General features: G+C 41.9%; 1 protein-coding gene across 2 annotated transcripts in view; it reads left to right on the forward strand.

Moving 5' to 3' along the window:
* Positions 1–17757, forward strand: part of PLXNC1 (plexin C1) — a 158709-nt gene that overhangs the window by 65738 nt on the left and 75214 nt on the right. For both annotated transcript variants that reach the window (XM_032297975.1, XM_032297982.1), the window contains exons 6-9: positions 5555–5702; positions 9683–9770; positions 12118–12220; positions 12663–12749. In XM_032297975.1, the coding sequence (XP_032153866.1) occupies positions 5555–5702; positions 9683–9770; positions 12118–12220; positions 12663–12749 (426 nt within the window). The remainder of the gene's footprint in view (positions 1–5554; positions 5703–9682; positions 9771–12117; positions 12221–12662; positions 12750–17757) is intronic.

Here is a 17757-nt window from a genome sequence, read left to right on the forward strand (position 1 = left end):
TCTCGCCTCACTGCAACCTCCATCTCCCAGGTTCAAGCAATTCTCCTGCCTCAGCCTCCCAAGTAGCTGGGATTACAGGTGTGTGCCACCATGCCCAACTAATTGGAATAAAATTATTTCTTAAACAATATGGTTCCTAGCGGAGAGACACGGGAAACTTCTTTTTTTTTTTTTTAAGACAGGGACTTGCTCCCTAGGCTGGAGTGCAGTGGCATGATCTTAACTTACTGCAGCCTCGAACTCCTGGACTTAAGGGATCTTCCACATCAGCCTCCCAAGTAGCTGGGACTACAGGTGTGCACCACCGTATCCAGCTAATTTTTTAATTTCTTGTAGTGATAGGCTCTCCTTGTGTTGCCCAGGCTCATCTCAAACCCCCTGGGCTTAAGTGATCCTCCCACCTCAGCCTCTCAAAGTGCTGGGATTATAGGCATAAGTGACAAGCCCATCCTCAAAACATTCTTTTACAGAACAGAACTAAACCAAGGAATTCCACCCTCACTAATATTATTGACATTATTCGTGAAGCTCTGTCTACTGCAGTAACACAAGAGAGAAGTAATACAAATAATTATTTGATTTAAATCTAAAAAAGTACCATTATTTGCTCATCTTAAGTGGTTGCATGTCTGCAGAATCTAAATACGTTAGCTTTAAAAATTATTCAAATGATTAGTGCTGAATGTTCAATAAATATTTGATATCAATAACCTTACTACATGTCAAACAAAACAAACTTTTAACTTCATGAATAAAAGGTCCTATTCATAAAAACAACAAAACTACTCAGCTATAAACTTAAGAGCGAGGTACATATCCTGCTTGAAAACCATTCTTACTAAAAGAGATATGTGTTGGAGACAGCTACCAAAAAGTGATTCTTGCTTTGAACAACTTAAGCCGTTCTTTGTAATAGTAGTTAGATAGCAGGGCAGTGGTGTATTAAGGCTATTTTTTTTTTTTTTTTGAGAAAGAGTCTTGCTCTGTTGCTAGGCACCAGGCGCCAGGCTGGAGTGCAGTGGTGCAATCTGGGCTCACTGCAACCTCCGCCTCCTGGATTCAAGCAATTCTTCTGCCTCAGCCTCCTGAGTAGCTGGGATTACAGGCACCCACCACCATGCCCAGCTAATTTTTATATTCTTTAGTAGAGACAGGATTTCACCATGTTGGCCAGGATGGTTTTGATCTCTTGACCTTGTGATCTGTCTGCCTTGGCTTCCCAAAGTGCTGGGATTACAGGCGTCAGCCACGGCGCCTGGCCAATTTTTTTTTTTTTTTGAGACAAAGTGTCACTCTTGTTGCCCAGGCTGGAATGCAGTGGCACTATCTTAGCTCACTGCAACCTCTGCCTCCTGGGTTCAAGCAATTCTCCTGCCTCAGCCTCCTGAGTAGCTGGGATTACAGACACAGGCCACCACGCCTGGCTAATTTTTTATATTTTAAGTAGTGACGGGGTTTTACCATGTTGGCCAGGCTGGTCTCAAACTCCTGATCTTCAGGTGATCCACCTGCCTGGGTCTTCCAAAGTGCTGGGATTATAGGTGTGAGCCAGTGTGCCCAGTCTTAAGGCTATTTGTAAGTAATCATAGCAAAACCTTATCAATTAAATACATAAGCATAAATAAAAATACACAAAGTATTTTCTTAGACTATATGGAAAACATCTTGAACATATTCAGGCATGTTCTACATTTCTTGGTGGGAAGATATCATAAAAATGTCACTTCTTCCTCACCTATTTTTCTTGACTTCATGTAATTCCAATGAATTTTGAATAAGTGTTTATTTAAAATTAATATGAAATTCATGTGGAATAACATGAACTGATCAAGAATATTCAAAACATATTTTGAAAAAACAGAAGTTTATTTAGGCAAGACCACTCCCATTAGATTGCAAACATAGATGATAGACAGACAGACAGATAAATAGATAGATAGATAGATAGATGATCAACGGTAATTTAATCCATGATTCTGGTTTTAAAATAGGAATATAGATTCACAAAATATAGTAGAAAGCTCAGAAATAGATGTAAAAATTTTAAAGAACAGATGTCATAAAGTAAGAGGAAACAAAAATAATTTCATAAAATGTGTGAGATAACCTGGCTTATACTATGGAAATGTAATTTCATATTTTACATTAAATATAAAAATAAAATTTAGACTAGGAAATTGATATGTAAAGATAAGTCACAGAAGTAACAGAAAATGAAATTGAACATAATTTGAAAGTATGAGAATTTATTTTACCTCTGAAGCAATATAGTATGTAATAACAGAAGAAAGATATTCATATATGTGATTTCCTTTTTAAAAAAATCTATATGATAAATAAATACAAGTTAACTTGGCTGGGCCTGGTGGCTCATGCCTGTAATCCCAGCACTTTGGGAGGCCAAAGCAGGCAGATCACCTGAGGTCAGGAGTTCAAGACCAGCCTGGCCAACATGGCAAAACTCTGTCTCTACTAAAAATACAAAAACATTAGCCAGGCATGGTGGTGGATGCCTGTAATCCCAGCTACTTGGGAGGCTGAGGCAGGTGAATCGCTTGAACCCAGGAGGTGGAGGCTGTGGGGAACCGAGATCACACCATTGCACTCCAACCTGAGTGACAAGAGCAAAACTTCGTCTCAAAAGAAAAAAAAAAAAGAGTTAACTAAAACACACACTTCAGGAAAATATTTGCCATAAACAAAATATTCATTATAAGATAATAACACTAAGAAAAATTAAAATGAAAAACATCAACACACCGAAAAATAAGTGGGCCAAAACACATATATTCTCACAAGAGGAGATTCACAAAGTAGATATAAATATGGAAATATGTTCAACCTCACTAGTTTTCAAATAAATACAAATTAAAGCGATAATAAGCTATGCTAACACCCAGTGTTGGTGATGCCAATTAGCACAACCTTTTTGGAAAGCAATTTGGCAGCATGTTTCAAAAGTCATGAATTCATTCTGTTTGAAGCATTAATTTCAGCCTTAGAATTCTGAGGAAATAACTTGAAAGAAGAAAATCCCTAAGCATAAAGATGCTCTTGCAGTAGCATTTATAGAATTAGAAACCTGGAAATAATGAAACTGTTTAGCAATAAGAAATGATTCAGTAAAATAAGATTTGTTGGCCTGATAAGAGTGTTGTGCAGCAAGTAATTCTTTGGCCCCGTGGATATTGCCAGCTAATCGACTCCCCAGGGGCCTCTGCATCCCCCTCTCCCTTTAAGTCTTTACTTCCTCTTTATCCAGTTTGATTCAAGAAAGAGCCATCAGCCTGAGCCAGGCACGGTGGCTCACGCCTGTAATCCCAGCACTTTGGGAGGCTGAGGCGGGCGGATCACCTGAGGTTAGGAGTTCAAGACCAGCCTGACCAACATGGAGAAACTCCGTCTCTACTAAAAATACAAAAATAGCTGGGCATGGTGGTGCATGCCTGTAATCCCAGCTACTCGGAAGGCTGAGGCAGGAGAATCACTTGAACCTGGGAGGCGGAGGTTGCATTGAGCCGAGATTGTGCCACTGCACTCCAGCCTACGCGACAGAGCAAGACTCTGTCTCAAAAAAAAAAAAAAAGACATATATGTATACAAGATAATATGTGATAGTGTGCTGAGATGTGTGGTGCAGATATAAATGCTGGGTTGAAGACTCAGCATGAGTGAGAGTTCAGTCATTTGTTGAAGATGAGTGAGTGGGAATGGTTTGGGATTTGGTACTGTGCTCAGAATCCCCTAAGGATAATTGAACTCCAGTGCAGGTGAGGTGGACTGAAGGAGCTGGCCTTCTTCCAGCATGATAATATGGTCCAGAAACAGAACTTTTTGACAATGGAAAGATAGGGGTGACCTCCAGGAGCTAGATTAGACTTAGCAAGCTTATTCGAGAACCAGGGAGACAGCAGTCTTAGGTGGCAGTGCAGCAAGTCTGGGAGGAAGTGAGAAGTATAACAGAAGACAGACAGCTGCCTGCTTGTCTAGACTATGGCTCTTCATAGGTGCTGATAAGGTGACCACTTCCTGTACTCCCAGGTTCCTTTTACTTAGCCCACATTCCCGCCAGATCCCATCATACTCCTGATGCAAAAGGAGTCCACTGTTGGCATGTTAATTCCTATAATTTTCCTTCTGAACAGGAGACCTGACTGCCTTGTTCCTTTGGACCATTTCCTTGGGAAAAAGTTACTGTGGAGAAATTTCAAGATTGTCTTGTTGTGTCCCCACTATACACATGTACATATGTACAGGCACAAAGACATACCCCGTACACATACAGACACACACACACAAAACACTCTGTCATCCAAATTTGATCCTATGTTTGACCACAAGCAAAACCTTAACTAATTCTAAAAGCACATTTCACAGACCACCTTCTTTAATCATTATCTAACAATATTAGCAATAAGGAAGAGTTGACAAATGTATCTTAAAACCTAGGATATCATCAAGGCACACCCTCTTAAATGAACCCTAGATCAAAGAGAAACAGATGAAAACAAAGTCATGTGTTTGGATAGGAATACTTAATATCATAAAGATATAAATTTTTCTAATATTAAGGCATATATTTAATATGATTTCATTTAGACTCAGTCCCCTCAACCCCTTTGGATAAAATGAACTTAAAGTTCATATGGATGAATAATGTCCAGGAAGTGCTAAGAAAATTATGAAAATAGAGTTAAAGAAGGAGAGATTTGCCTTATCAGATGCTAAATATATTTAAAATTACAGGAGTAAAAACTTAATGACGTTGAAATAGAAGTAGATCAATAGATTATTGGAAAAGAGCAGAGTTCAGAAATAGATTCCAGATAAATGGAAATTTAATATAGGACAAAATGGCATTTTAGTTCAGTGGGAAAAGGAGGTTATTTTGTTTAATAAATGGCTGTGATGACATAATTGATTAACCATCTGGATAAAAATAAAGTTGGACCCTTATCTGACACTCTATATAAAAATAAGTTCCAGATGGATTAAAGACATGAGCTTAAAAAATAAAGCAGTAAAGACATTGGAACAATTTCATATTTGTCCATAAACTAGAGTTCGGAAAGCACTTTATAGCCAAGACAAGAAACCCTATATTTGATTACTTAAAAGCACATTGTGTAAGGGTAAAAGATGCCACAAGCAAAAGTTACAAGACAAACAGTAGATTAGGAGAAAATATGTGTCAGAAATATGACAGATAAATATCTACACCAGGCAGAGAGCTCTTGAAAACTGATAAGAAAAATACACACACAAAGCAGAAAAATGGTCAAAGAATAAGAATATGCAATTTACAAAAGAGCAAACCAAATAGCTAACAAAGCATCTATTTTTTTATATTTATATTATTTTTTTGGAGGCAGGGTCTTGCTCTGTCACCCAGGAACATCTATTCTTTACATCAGCTCTTCTGAGGGCTGAGAGAATTTCTTCTTGGAAATTCTCCTTCTTATGGCAGGATCAAAGGGTGAAATCATGTGAGGTTCTGTGATGGATGGAAATGTTGCAAAAATCATCATTTTTTCCTCATCTTTTCCCTGCACAGACTACAGTGACTATGGTGGGAAACTTCTTTCCAAGACACTCCAAGTGCATGGTGAAGAATATGGACTCCAGCAGGGAGCTCTGCCAGAATAAAAGTCAGCTCAACTGGACATGCACCTGTAGCATCCCAACCAGAGCAGCCTACAGAGGTATGTGGACTCTTCTGGGGTGGTGGTTGTTGTTGTTGTTATAAAGTTAGAAAAACAAGGGAAGCTTTTGAGTTCAGGTTGCCCAAGGAATCCTAGTCGTTCCCCCTCTGTAGACTTACTCGCTGCCTACCACCTGGTTCCCACTTTTCCCCTGGGTTCTCCTCACCTCTGCTCTAAGACCCCACTATCAGATATGCCTGGACAATGACAAGAGGAGGGTGAGCTGGATAGGAGAGTGCAGAAAAGCCAGACAGCATTGGGCCGACTGTACCCAAATGGTTTAGATAATTCAGAGATCTGAAAAGAAATTTTAACAACCAGTGTTCTATCAGCTTGAGTTCATTGCATTCATCCATCCGTCCAGGAAGTGTTTATTGAACATCTACTATATGTGAGGCACTATGCTATGTGCTCGGGATACAGTGACTCCCCTTTGCCCCTAAAAAAAAAGACTACACCCAGGGATAGAGAGAAGTAAGTGGCTCATTACAATGTGGTGTGTAAATGCAGCAAACATAGAGTACCATGAGAAGCACACGAAAAATGTACCTTACTGGACATGGCAGAAGGGGAAGGGGTAAGGTTAGCTTCCTGGAGGAAATGATGTCCAGACTCCAGGGTAGAGTTGAGCCAGGCAAAGAGGAGGGGGATGAGTTTTCAGACAGAGACCAACCTGCACAATGGCCAGGAGAGAAAAAGCTTTATTTGAAGAAGCTTCTATATGGCCAAAGCAAATGGGGTAGGAGAAGGTGGAAAGGGGAGAGGGAGAGAAGATGGATACCAAAGAAGGCAGCCAGGGAACTGTGAAGGGTCTTATGAACCATGAATCCTGGGAGCTGTGATGAGACACTGAGAGGTTTAAGCTGGAGGCTGGCAAGACACTCAGATTTATACAACAGAAAGGTTCAATTGTGCATTGTCTGTCTTTCCTGCTGGAATGTAAGCCCCATGGAGTCAGGGACTTTGGGAAGATGTCTTCCCTGCTGTACTTAGAAGAGTGTCTGGCACAATGTAGCCATTCACAATCAATAAATGTTTGTTGAATGAATGAATGGCTTGAAGGTGGAGGATGGACCAAAGAAGGGAATGACTTAAAGACTGAGTTCCAAAAGATCAGATAGGAAAGCTACTGGAGGGGTCCGGGTGAGAGGGAAAGTGAGAGCTGGAGGAGAGGCCAAGGGGGATGGAGAGAAGTGGATACAGAAGATGGTTAGGCAGTGCATTGGGCAGACGGAGGACTCCTGAGTCTCTTCAGATAAGGAGGACTAGCAGTAGAGTTGAGCTCGTGGAGTAGGTCTCCAGGAATGAGTGAGGATCATTAATGGAACTGAGTGGGTTTTGTGGTGAGAGCTGGAGTTACCCAGTGTCTTAGTCCATTCTGGCTGTTATAACAAAATACCTGAGACTGGATCATTTATAAACAATAGAAATGTATTGCTTACAGCTCTGGTGTCTGGGGAGTCCAAGGTCAAGGCTCCAGCAGATTCAGTGTCTGCCAAGGGCTTGGCCTCTGGCTTCACAGATGGCACCTTGTTGCTATATTCTCACATACAGAAGAGGCAAGGGAGCCCTCTCACGCCTCTTTTATAAGGACACTAATCACATTCATGAGGTGCAGCCCTCATGACTTAATCACTTCACAAAGGCCTCATGGCTTGATACTCTCACATTGGGTGTTAGATTCCAACATACGAATTTTGGGGAGACATCAACATTCAGACCATAGCACCCAATTGATCCTAAATCCCTCAAAAGGTAATTTAATGCACCAGGCCAGAGATGTGAGCTTAAAAATGCCTCTCAGCCACTGGCTGGTGGCTGTTTGGGTCTGATTGCTTGGAAAATCACCTCAATTTTCGACTTTACTTTGTCCACACCGTGCAGCCTTTGTGATGCACTTCTGGTTAATTTTGTTCATGGAAATGCAGACCTTGCTCACCTATAAAATATGCTTCTGAAATATTTGAGATCACCTTGTAAAGCTAGTTGGTTGCTTTTAGAGCCTCCATCAGTTGCACCCAGCCCTTCACCTGCCGTTTTCTGAATAGCTTACATATTCTGAACAGGCAAACAAATTCGCTTCCCAGCCTCTTGTACTCAGCCAGCCAGTGACCATTGCCAAGCCTTTATCCATGGCCTTTGAATCTAGAATAGCTTCCCCACTTACAAAATCCTGTCTCCCTTTCTGCTTTGAAACATTGGAGAAAAGTCACCTCTTCCATGTGGTCTCTACTATGGAATAAATCATATTTATTCTTGCCAGATTCTGCTCTTTCTCAGCGATTCTAACTCCCCTTTGATCTTCGATGCACACCCCTGCGTTGGTACCCAGGTAGCCAGAGGGAACTGAACCCACTCATAGGGTGTTTCCTTGAGCGTGCTGTTATCATTGTGTTTTGTTCACCTAAGTTAAATGCTTTCATAGAAGAAATCATGAATATCCATTTCCTTGTGATATTTCCAGATAGAGTTTTGTACCTATTTGATGCTTGAAAAAAAGTGTGACTTTTGCAGTCTTCATCACTGGACACTTACAGATTCCACTGAAGTGTATTTTCACTGGGGGTCCCTCAGAGCTGACTGGCCCTGTGTTCATTCGACTTACATGTATCAAGTGTCTGTTCAGAGGCTTTTGCAGAGAGGTCATGCCAGCCCTCCAAGCCTCTTTGTCTTGAGAACAGAAGATGATCATTTCACATATACCCACTGTACGTGAACCGAATTTTATGTGGAATTCTGGCTTTCATAGGGAGTGTTATTGCTGTGGAGAGACACCTTAGGGTAAGGGTTCTTAGGCTTTGTGAACCACACACTAATAAAATTTCAGTAAGAAAATTAGGGGTGCCAATGGAGGCAAGCCAGCTTCTTATTTTGTCAAGACTTGGATTTAAAAAGCACCCTCTCAGCCGGGTATGGTGGCTCACGCCTGGAATCCCAGCACTTGGGGAGGCTGAGGCGGGCAGATCACTTGAGGTCAGGAGTTCAACACCAGCCTGGCCAACATGGTGAATCCCTGTCTCTATTTAAATAAATAAATAAATAAATAAATAGCACCATCTCCTATTCCTATTAATTCATCAAAGGAAAAAGATATTAATACCTTGTTATTAGCACTGGTCCCTGGACAGAAGGGGATTTGAAGGGTGCCACTCTGTGTGTGGCAGAATGCCCAAACCTGGGCTCTATACAATCATTCCATGGGAAGCAGTTCACCCCAGTCCTGCTAAATCAGAATATTCAGGAGCATGACCCTGGAATCTATATTTTTGTAAATTTCTCAGGTGATTCTGATAGACAATCGAGTCTGGGAATCAGTACCTTGGATAGAATATATATGTTTAAGGAGACACAGGAAATATTCTATGTCTCTAACGCTGTTTTAGAAGTTTTAAATCCTTGTTATTTTGTTCTTTTGGGGTTTTCTAACCAATGAGTAGGTTTTCAAAGGCAGATAAGAAATCCTTCATCACAGATTTGGTAACAGTCGACCCCCAAGAAGATTGTGCAACCCTGCCCATAGGAACTACCCTTTAGAGTATGTTAGGTAAATATTTGCAGCGTGGATTTTTCTGAAGGTACAGGATTTCTAACGTTCCAATTTTCATGTTCTAGGCACTTCTTGCTTGGTGACTTGTTTTATTCTTATGCCTTGGCCAATTAAAAGCTGAGATAGTGATCCCTAGGAGAGTGTGAGATGTAAATGAGCTGTAAAATGGCTTTTTCCTAGTGATTATCCATGGGAGGCTTGGAACTCGAGGTGGGTTCAGTCTGTTTGGAGGCTTGAGCTGTGCACGCCGGCTGCCTGATGCGAATGGCCCATGGGAAGGAACCACATACTGACTGAAATGTTAGCAAACAGCTGCCACGCTCCCGCCCACTATGCAGAGGAGGCAAAAATATTTATTTTTTTTGCATTTACAGCTATGCTTGACTATAGCAGGAATCTACCATAAATGACTTTTTTCCTCCCTTCGCTCCAGATGTTTCAGTTGTCAACGTGATGTTCTCCTTCGGTTCTTGGAATTTATCAGGCAGATTCAACTTTACCAACTGCTTATCATTAAAAGAGTAAGATTTTATTTGAAATTTGAATATTCTCTCGTTGGTCTTAATTTGCTTATTTGTTTGACTCTTCCATTTCCTAAAGAACTCTTTTGTGAGATAGAACTTTCCAAAATGCCTTTTGGAGCATGGCCTAATGGGAGGTGGGAGAGCCACTGAGCTAATAAGCTCAGCTCACGCGTTCTAGCCCAGACTAGTAAGCTCGCAACTCAAGGGAGAGAGATTGTGCTTAAGTGATCATACCCTCAGGGAAATAGATCTTCCCAACGCTGAGAGGCGGCCTTGAAATAAGTAAAGAAGAAAGGACAAGCCACATGCAGTGGCTCACATCTGGAATCCCAGCACTTAGGGAGGCCTAGGTGGGCAGATTGCTTGAGCCCAGGCATTTGAGGGCAGCCTGAGCAACATAGTGAGATGCCATCTCTACAAAAAATACAAAAGTTAGCTAGGCATGGTGGTGCGTGCCTGGAGTCCCAGCTACTTGGGAAGCTGAGGTGGGAGGATCACAGCCTAGGAGCCAGAGGTTGCAGTGAGCCGAGATGGCACCACTGCACTCCAGCCTGAGCGACAGAATGAGACTGTCTCAAAAAAAATAAAAAAGAAAAGAAAAAAAAAGACGAAGAAGAAGGAGCACTGCTAGGCTCTCTCCTGATTGGAATGGCTTCGGGAATTTAGGCAGATCGAGAAACATTGAGCCTAGGGGTAAGAAGTCTTACTCAAGAAGGACAAGGGGCGGTCCCTTTCACCAAAAGAACATGTTCCTGCTGCCCCCCTTTTCACCATATTTGGCTCCTTTGAGCTACATAGGCCCCCGAGTTATTGCCAAACCTCACTCTTCGCTTCTAAAGCAGCAAGAGGACACAGGAAATCTGTTTCTCAGACGCCTGACTTTCCAACTGAAAGTTGGGACGGAGGTCCCCAGGGCACCTTGGGAGACTGCATGAGTCGCGACTGTAGATCACACCATGGTTTGTATCGACCAGCTGTTCGAGTACCAAATGGGAGTTTCTTTTGGCCTGGCCTGGGAGCCATGGTTTCTCTGGGGAAAATGAATCTGAGCTTGAAGCTGAGCTGGGAGGCTGCTCTTGAATGATTAGAGCAAGAGCCCCGGGGCCTAATCTCCTCCACGGAGGCACTTTGAAAAAGATGACACAAGGGCCCCGTTCAATTATTGCTAAGAAATAGAATGAATTTAGGAAGAAAAAAATACAAAAATTGCTATGGAAAGCCTCAGAAGTTCGTGAAAATAGGAAAAAAGGGGAAGAATTAAATAGAATTGTGTAACTCAGACAGTTGAAAGATAATGTAGCTCCCCTGATGCTCAGTTTTAAAGGCCAGATGAAAGGAACCGACTCGCCCCAGGTCCCACAACTCGGTAATTAAGAACTAGACCTCAGACCTAGGTCCCCCAGGGAGGGTGAGCGCCCTTTCCGTAGGTAACTGCTTCCTGTTAGGAAAGCACTTAGTACGGTAATCACACCCCAGGGGTAGAAGAAGCGTGCAAATCACAAACCCGCTTTAGGTCACTTAGGTGGCCGGATCCACACAAAAGCCAGGGTGTCTCCTCCTTCCATGGAAACTGCAGTTTCTGTAGGTCAGGGTCTCAGAATGTTTCCTCATTTCTTGGAGAAGGTATAAAATACAAACTGGGTCCGCTTGCCCTGTGCTAGCGCCCCTTGCTAGAGCTGAGGCTTCCTCTGGCCTCGCTTAGCCACGTTTTCAGATCATACGGGATTTCCCTTTTTCACATTCCTTCTCATAAGGGCTTTTTAAGTCCTCCACAGTTTACCCAATCATGATAGGTGATTTGATTAGTAGACACACAATTCTTCTTAATTAGATTATGAAGCAAGCACAGGCCCCTCGTTGCCTCTGCTTGCCAGCTAACACTTTCTGTCTCACATCTTCCAGGCAGTTTGCAGTGTGACTGCTGGCGTGAGTGAGGGCTTCCTGATTTTGGAAGGCAGGGTGGGTAGAGGTGGGGAGAGAGAGATCTGTCTCCAGAAGGACTTACCTGAGGGTAGACAAATAGCAGAACTGGATTCAGAAACAGATTCATTGGGTTCTTGTTACTTACAGACCAGCAGGTGACCCAGCTTCAGGTTTCCATGGCAACACCCCTGCAGGTGCCACTCTGGCCCATCAACCTGAGGGCTTCCGAGAGCAGGGCACAAAGCCTTACAGGACTGTCCTCTGTCCCTGCTTTCTCTCAATCTGTCCAGGGATTTTTTTTTTTTTTTTTTTTTTTTTTGTCTTCTTTTAAATGCTTGCATGTCGAATCACAGAGGGAAATTCTAGGATGTGAATATTGTCCTAAAGATGCAGGAATTAAGTCGGTTTTCTGTGTTGCTAGATGCCCAGCATGCGTGGAAACTGGCTGTGCATGGTGTAAAAGTGTGAGAAGGTGTATCCACCCCTTCACAGCTTGTGACCCTTCTGATTATGAGAGAAACCAGGTAAAGTGACATTTTTTGGTATTGTAAGGCTTAACTGCCGGGGGCAGTGGCTCATGCCTATAATCCCAGCATTTTGGGAGGCTGAGGCGGGTGGATCACCTGAGGTCAGAAGTTCGAGACCAGCCTGACCAACATGGAGAAACCTCATCTCTACTAAAAATACAAAATTAGCCAGATGTGATGCCGCACACCTGTAATCCCAGCTACTTGGGAGGCTGGGGCAGGAGAATCGCTAGAGCCCGGGAAGTAGAGGTTGCAGTGAGCCAAGATCGTGCCACTGCACTCCAGCCTGGGAGACACAGTGAGACTCTGTCTCAAAAAAAGAAAAAGTTTAACCAAAAATAAATGTCTGTGACTGCCTAGTCCTACTTTCTCTTTTATGTTTGTTGCACACTTCGAACTTACCACCCATGTGGACATTCACGGAATGTTTCCATTCCAGGAACAATGTCCAGTGGCTGTCGTGAGGCCGTCAGGAGGAGGAAGAATGAAGGAGAATAAGGGGAACAGAACCAACCAGGCTTTACAGGTCAGACTCTATTTTTGTGTGGTTAAGGGGAAAACCTCTCTGAATGACCATGACAACAACTCGTACTACTTTGGGTTCCTTAAAATATTCCGTATTTTTACTTTCTACCAAAATTCCCTTTTGTATCTTTGGTTTTTAACCAAGTTTCACTTAAATTAGCTCAATACATCAAAGGCTGGACACTCACATAAAATAAATTAAAACTCTGTAATTATGAAAAATGGTGTTGCTCTGGTTGAAATAAAATTGTAAAGGTGACTTTGTGGCTCACTGGGGAAGAGCTGGGAGGGAGTTATAGCCTACCATCTGAGGGATTTCGACTTGCACCATATATAATTGCGTTTCTGGGAGTTATGTATGTGCATGGGAATCTGTGCAAAGTGTGCAAACCAGCCTCGATTCAGTTGTTTTTTTCTGGCTTTGTAGGGAGATCAAACCAGTAGTGAGTACTGCTAAACCAGAATTGTTAGAGGATGTGTATTTCTCTCGTCTTCTCAAAAGTGGCTCTTTATCCATAAACTTTCCTTGGAAATTCCTTTCATTTTCTTCATAATAAATTACTAAGTCACCATGTCAGTCATGTTTGAAAAGAGGGGATGTGACAACATAAACATTTATGGGCGGAACACATGTGGCTGTGCCTAGAGCTTCACTTAGTCAACAAAAGTTCATTGAGCATCTATATGTGGTAAAACCCAAAAAGAGGATAAGTCCGGCCCTCGCTAACCTTGGAGTCTAGCAGAAACAGACAAATTAAAAAGGGCGGCTCTGGGGAGAAAAAAGCTCTGTTTTCCATTTCTCTAATCTGTGGTGGTTTTTTTTTTCACTGCTGGAAATCCATTAACTGACATTACATAATCCGTGGTTTTTGACTTCTCCATTTGCTGCTACCTAAGGTCAAGTGCAAAGGTGAATAAGTAGCACATTTTTAATCATCACTGAGAATTTGATAGTAACTTCAGGTGAACTAAGTAACAAACAGAGGGAATGTGAATCAAATGGACATAAAGTTAATTAAAGACGTTAGAAAAGCTTGGTGCTCAGGCAGCTCCAGACTTTAGCAGTCTTTGAGGTCTTGTTAAGTAATGGGCTCCTTTTCTCATCCCACTGGTTTGGAAAACTAAGACACAGTGACAAGGACTTGGATCAGGGAGACGGTGGTTTTCTTTTTAATTAAACTTTGTTGTTGTTCTGGGTTTTATTTATTTTTTTAGTTTTGATAAAATATACAAATGAAATTTATAATTTTTACTACTTTTAACTGTATAGTCATGGTAAGTACATTCACATTGTTGTGCAATTCATCTCCAGAACTCTTTTCATCTTGCAAAACTGAAACTCTATGATCCTTAAATAATAACGTTCCATCTCTCTTTCCCCCCAGCCCTTGGCAACCGCCATTCTAATTTTTTGTCTCTATGAATTTGACTCCTCTAGGTACCTCATATAAGTGAATTTGTCTTTTTGTGCTGGCTTCTTTCACTTAGCATGATGTCCTTAAGGTTCCTCCATGTGGTAGCATGGGTCAGAATTCCCTTCTTTTCTAAGGTTGAATAATCCAGTGTATGTATATACCACATTTTGTCTATCCATTCATCCATGGATTAACGCATGGGTTGCTTCCACATTTTAGCTGTGATGAATAATGCTACTAGGAGCGTGAGTGTGCTGCTATTTCTCCGAGACCTGCTCTCAATTCTTTTGGGTATATGCCCAGAAGCAGAGTTACTGGATTGTATGGTAATTCTACTTTTGGTTTTTTGAGGAAACGTTGTACTGTTTTCCATGGCAACGATACCGCTTTGCATTCCCACCAATAGTGCACGAGGGTTCCAGTTTCTCTCCATCCTCACCAACACTTGCTATTTTCTGATTTGTCTGATAGTAGCCATCCTAATTTGTGTCATGTGGTATCTCATTGTGGTTTTGTTTTGCATTTCCTTGATGATTAATGATGTTGAGCATCTTTTTATATGCTTGCTGGCCATTTATGTATCTTCTTTGGAGAAATGTCTAATTAAGTCCTTTGCCCATTTTTTAAATTGGGTTCTTTTTGTTGTTGTTGAGTTGCAGGAGTTCTTTACATATTCTGGATATCAACCCCTTAAATATATCATTTGCCACTATTTCCTCCCATTCCATAGGCTGCCTTTTCATTCTGTTGACATGGAGTTTTAAATTTTGATGAAGTCCAGTTCATTTATTATTTTTTTCTTTTATTTTCCATGCTTTTGGTGTGAGATCCTAGAAATCATTGCCAAATTCAGTGTCATGAAACTTTCCATGTTTACTTGTAAAGGTCTGTAGAACTTATATTTTGGTCTCTGATTTATTCTGAGTTCATTTTTACATATGGGATGAGAAATGGGTCTAACTTCACTCTTTTGCATGTTGATATCCAGTTTTTCCAACATCATTTGTTGAAAAAAATGTCCTTTCCCTATTGAATGGTTTTGACACCCTTGTTGAAAATCATTTCACCATATTTGTGAGAGTGTATTTCTAGGTGTTCTTTTCTATTCTATTGATTTATCTCTGTCTTTATGTCAGTACTGCCTTATTTGATTACTGTAGCTTTGTGGTAAATTTTGAAACCAGGAAGTGTGAATCCTTCAAATTTGTTCTTCTTTTTCAAGATCGTTTTGGAAAACAATAAACTTTTAATTTTGAGATAACCGTAGATTCACATGCAGTTGTAAGACAATAATATTTAACATCTTTTACCTGGTTTCCTTCAATCCTGCAAAACTATAGCACAGCTCCGCAGTCAGGATACTGATGTTGACAGCAGTCGAGACACAGAACAGCTCTGTCGTCACAAGGCTCCCCAGGTTGCCTTTGCACAGTCGCACCCATTCCCCTCCTCCCTCCCATTCCCATCTCTGATGCCTGGCAACCACTGATCTCGGCTCCATTTCTATAATTTTATCATTTCAAGAATTTTATATAAACGGAATCATCCAGATGTACCCTTTGGGGGATTGGCTCTTTTAACTCAACATAATTCTCTGGAAATTCATCCAAGTTCTTTTATGTATCAATAATTCATTCCTTTTTATCGCCGAGTCGTGGTCCAGGCAGCGGCTTTTTAAACGTCTTTAATTTTAAAGACAAATATCATAAAGTCACTACATCCTGGTTTCCTGCAGTGTGTCTCTCTGCACCTTTTGAACTGTGTGGTTAAAAGGACTGGGGTCACCACAAGAGAAGGAGAAGGCTGAAAATAAACAAAAGCCCAGGTCTGTCTTCAGTGCTTCTCTGTGGATTACCCTTCTAAGTATGGAGAAAGACATTTTGTTGATACTGACATGTTTTCTTTAAATATGTGTCTTAGAACAGAATCTCTCTTTTGTTTGCTAGAGAATGGAGTGTTATTTGTCACAGGAGGGATATCTCCTGCTCTGTGAAACATTGCTGTCTTTCGTTATCATGTGGAATGTGTAACATTCTGATTTCCACTTTAGGTCTTCATGTTGGCCTTGAACAAAGCACCCAATGTCTTTGTGATTCTTTTGCTACCAGAGAAGGCACTCACAGCTTCGCTTCAGTGCATCTGCCCACATCACATATGTACTGAGTACTTCCTGTGTGGCAGGCACTGTCTTAGGCTTCTAGGATCCTGAACTTGGATCATTTCCAGAGACATTTATTGCACACCTCTTAGATGCCATTATACTGAGCTCCACAGATTCCATGAGGAGGATACAAATGAATCAGGCACATCTCTGGCTATCAGTCTCAAGAATCTTATCTATGAGTATGTAAGCAACAATACAAGATTTTTAAAATGTTAAAATAGGGAAAGTACCAGAAAGTATACAGAGAGCCTCTCTGTGCCCGGGGCTTTGTCTTAGTCCTTCCTGTTTGCTTAAGCCGAGTGCCTCGAAGTTGAAAACACTTAATCAGTGTGGTTGGTTAAGTCTTTGATTGACAGATGGATCGATTGATGGAGATGGCATTTCAGCCCACCTTTGAGGGACAAGAAGTATCCAGACAGATGAATGCAGGCATTTGAAGAAGAGAAACCAGCCTAAGCACAGTGTGGAGGTGGGAGCCAGAAGATTCCAGGACACATGCTAGAGGAAACCCTAAGTAGGAGCAGAGGCTGCAGGAAATGATGAGACCCAAGGTTGAAATGTCGCTGGAGCCTGCATCTATAGGGCCTCGCATACCAGCCCCAGGAGTTTTGACTTTATTCTTCAGTGGCAGTGGAATGCTATTCAAGATACCTTATTTGAGTTTTTTGGTGTATGGATTTGCTAATCCAAGGATCTGGTACTTATGAGGTAGGGTCCTGGTTCAATCCCTACAAAGCCGGTAGCCCTCACACTGTTCCGTGACCCCAAGACCCACCCCTGTGTCCTGACCCTGAAATGTATACCATCATCTGCCAAGGGGGCTGCATGAGAGAAATGCGTGACCGCAGTAGAGAAATGAACTCAGAAATCTATGTATGACCTTGGAGGAGTATTTTAAGCTATAAAGGCCAGTATCTGACCATCTGTCTGTCTGTCTGTCTGTCTATCTGACCGTCTGTCTGTCTGTCTGTCTTTTTGACCGTCTGTCTGTCTGACCGTCTGTCTGTCTGTCCGTCTGTCTGACCGTCTGTCTGTCTGACCGTCTGTCTGTCTGTCCGTCTGTCTGACCGTCTGTCTGTCTGTCTGTCTATCTGTCTGTCTGTCTGACCATCTGTCTGATCATCTGTCTGTCTGTCTATCTGTCTGTCTGTCTGTCTATCTGACCGTCTGTCTGTCTGTCTGTCTATATGTCTGTCTGTCCATCTATCTGACCGTCTGTCTGTCTGTCTGTCTATCTGACCATCTGTCTATCTGTCTGTCTGTCTGTCTGTCTGTCTGTCTCCACAGATCTAGTAGTTGAAACTTGTCGGGACCGTTGGCCCCGTCACCCTGCCCTAACCACTTCTCCTTCCATTTCTTAACCTTCTTATATCTGGTGCCTTTACCCCCTGAGAGTAGAGATAGTTCCCCTCTCTTTTGTGCATTCAAGG

This window comes from Sapajus apella, unplaced genomic scaffold (assembly GCF_009761245.1).
Source record: "Sapajus apella isolate SASKATOON/1434 unplaced genomic scaffold, GSC_monkey_1.0 scaffold2, whole genome shotgun sequence".
Taxonomy (NCBI): domain Eukaryota; kingdom Metazoa; phylum Chordata; class Mammalia; order Primates; family Cebidae; genus Sapajus; species Sapajus apella.